At 46.8% G+C, this 1,301-nt stretch overlaps 1 protein-coding gene across 1 annotated transcript in view; it reads left to right on the top strand.

Moving 5' to 3' along the window:
* The window catches only part of JAM3 (junctional adhesion molecule 3), a 47,755-nt gene that overhangs the window by 40,831 nt on the left and 5,623 nt on the right, over window positions 1–1,301 (top strand). Inside the window, exon 5 of the mRNA XM_045295449.1 lies at window positions 173–375. Within this exon, the coding sequence (XP_045151384.1) occupies window positions 173–375 (203 nt within the window). The remainder of the gene's footprint in view (window positions 1–172; window positions 376–1,301) is intronic.

Here is a 1,301-nt window from a genome sequence, read left to right as displayed (position 1 = left end):
GGGGGGATGATGAACAATGAGGACAAGCAGAACTGATGACTGGTTGCATTCCACAGATGTGCTCAAGGAAGAGCCCGGGCTGGCTCCTCTGCTTTGGGCACTGATTATGGAGGTGGACATGATCAGAGCCACCCTGCTGACATGCTAAGCACCCACCCTTGTTTTTCCACAGTGAAGCCAGTAACCCCCATCTGCAGAGTCCCGAAAGCAGTGCCGGTGGGCAAGTCGGCCACGCTGCACTGCCAGGAGAGCGAGGGCTCCCCCCGGCCTCACTACATCTGGTATCGCAACAACATGCCTTTGCCCACAGACTCCAGAGCCAACCCCAGATTCCGAAATTCCTCTTTCCTCCTAAACTATGAAACAGGCACTCTGGTAAGCAGTGAGAATGCAGCTCTGTCTCCGCCGGGACAGTGGATGGTTACTATGGGACGAACATTGCCGCTTCTTTCCAAGGGCTGAAAATCTAGAACATCCGAAAGAATATAGGACACCCCTCCCTTCTTTTTATAAACAATTAAGTTCTGAGGGTTAAATGAAGGGGAAAAAAACCCTGTAGATCAAGGGAGGCTGAAAAGAGAAATTCAACACAAGCCACTGCTGGATATTGTTGGAATCCTGATTGGAATGACACACTGTAAAAATCATTATGTGGCAGGGAAATGGATGACTGGCTGGATGTTTGATACTAAAGACTTCATTGTTTCAGGCATAACGATGCTATTGTGGTTATAATAATAATAAAAATGCCCTCATCTCTTATAGATAACATATTGAATTATGTTTGGAATTTGCTTCATAATAGTCCCATAGTGGTGGGAAGTGGGTAGATGGAGTGCAGAAGAAACAAGGGAAATCATGTACTATGGGCATATAGATCTCATCAGCAATATCACATAAGGCTTTTTGTACACATCATTGGGGGTGGGAGGGGCAGGGGATATGCCTCTTGATCCATGGCATGTCTAATTATATATAGGAAGGAGTCCTATCCCAATAGGATACTTCACTCTTCCTGCTGCCAAAGTAGTAGGTGCCGCCATCATCAGAATCCCTTAACCTGGCTGAAAGTAAACAGCAGCAGCTCCTCCTGGACATTGCTAAACGAGGTGCTGCCGAACCGCTTCCCACGCCTGGGAACTCTTACAGCTCTCATCACAATCCATACATCCATCCATTGGGTCAAGCACATATGCACATATGTTGCCATCACCATTTTCAAAACATTTTCATTCTACTTGAACCCTTGATATCAACTCCTCATTTTTCCCCCTTCCCCACCCTCCCTCCCTCATGAACAC

Source organism: Echinops telfairi, unplaced genomic scaffold, assembly GCF_000313985.2.
Source record: "Echinops telfairi isolate 266 unplaced genomic scaffold, ASM31398v2 ScPeMD7_5592;HRSCAF=6446, whole genome shotgun sequence".
Classification (NCBI taxonomy): Eukaryota; Metazoa; Chordata; class Mammalia; order Afrosoricida; family Tenrecidae; genus Echinops; species Echinops telfairi.
Note: the sequence above shows the minus strand (reverse complement) of the source record. Positions and strands in the feature narration are given on the sequence as shown.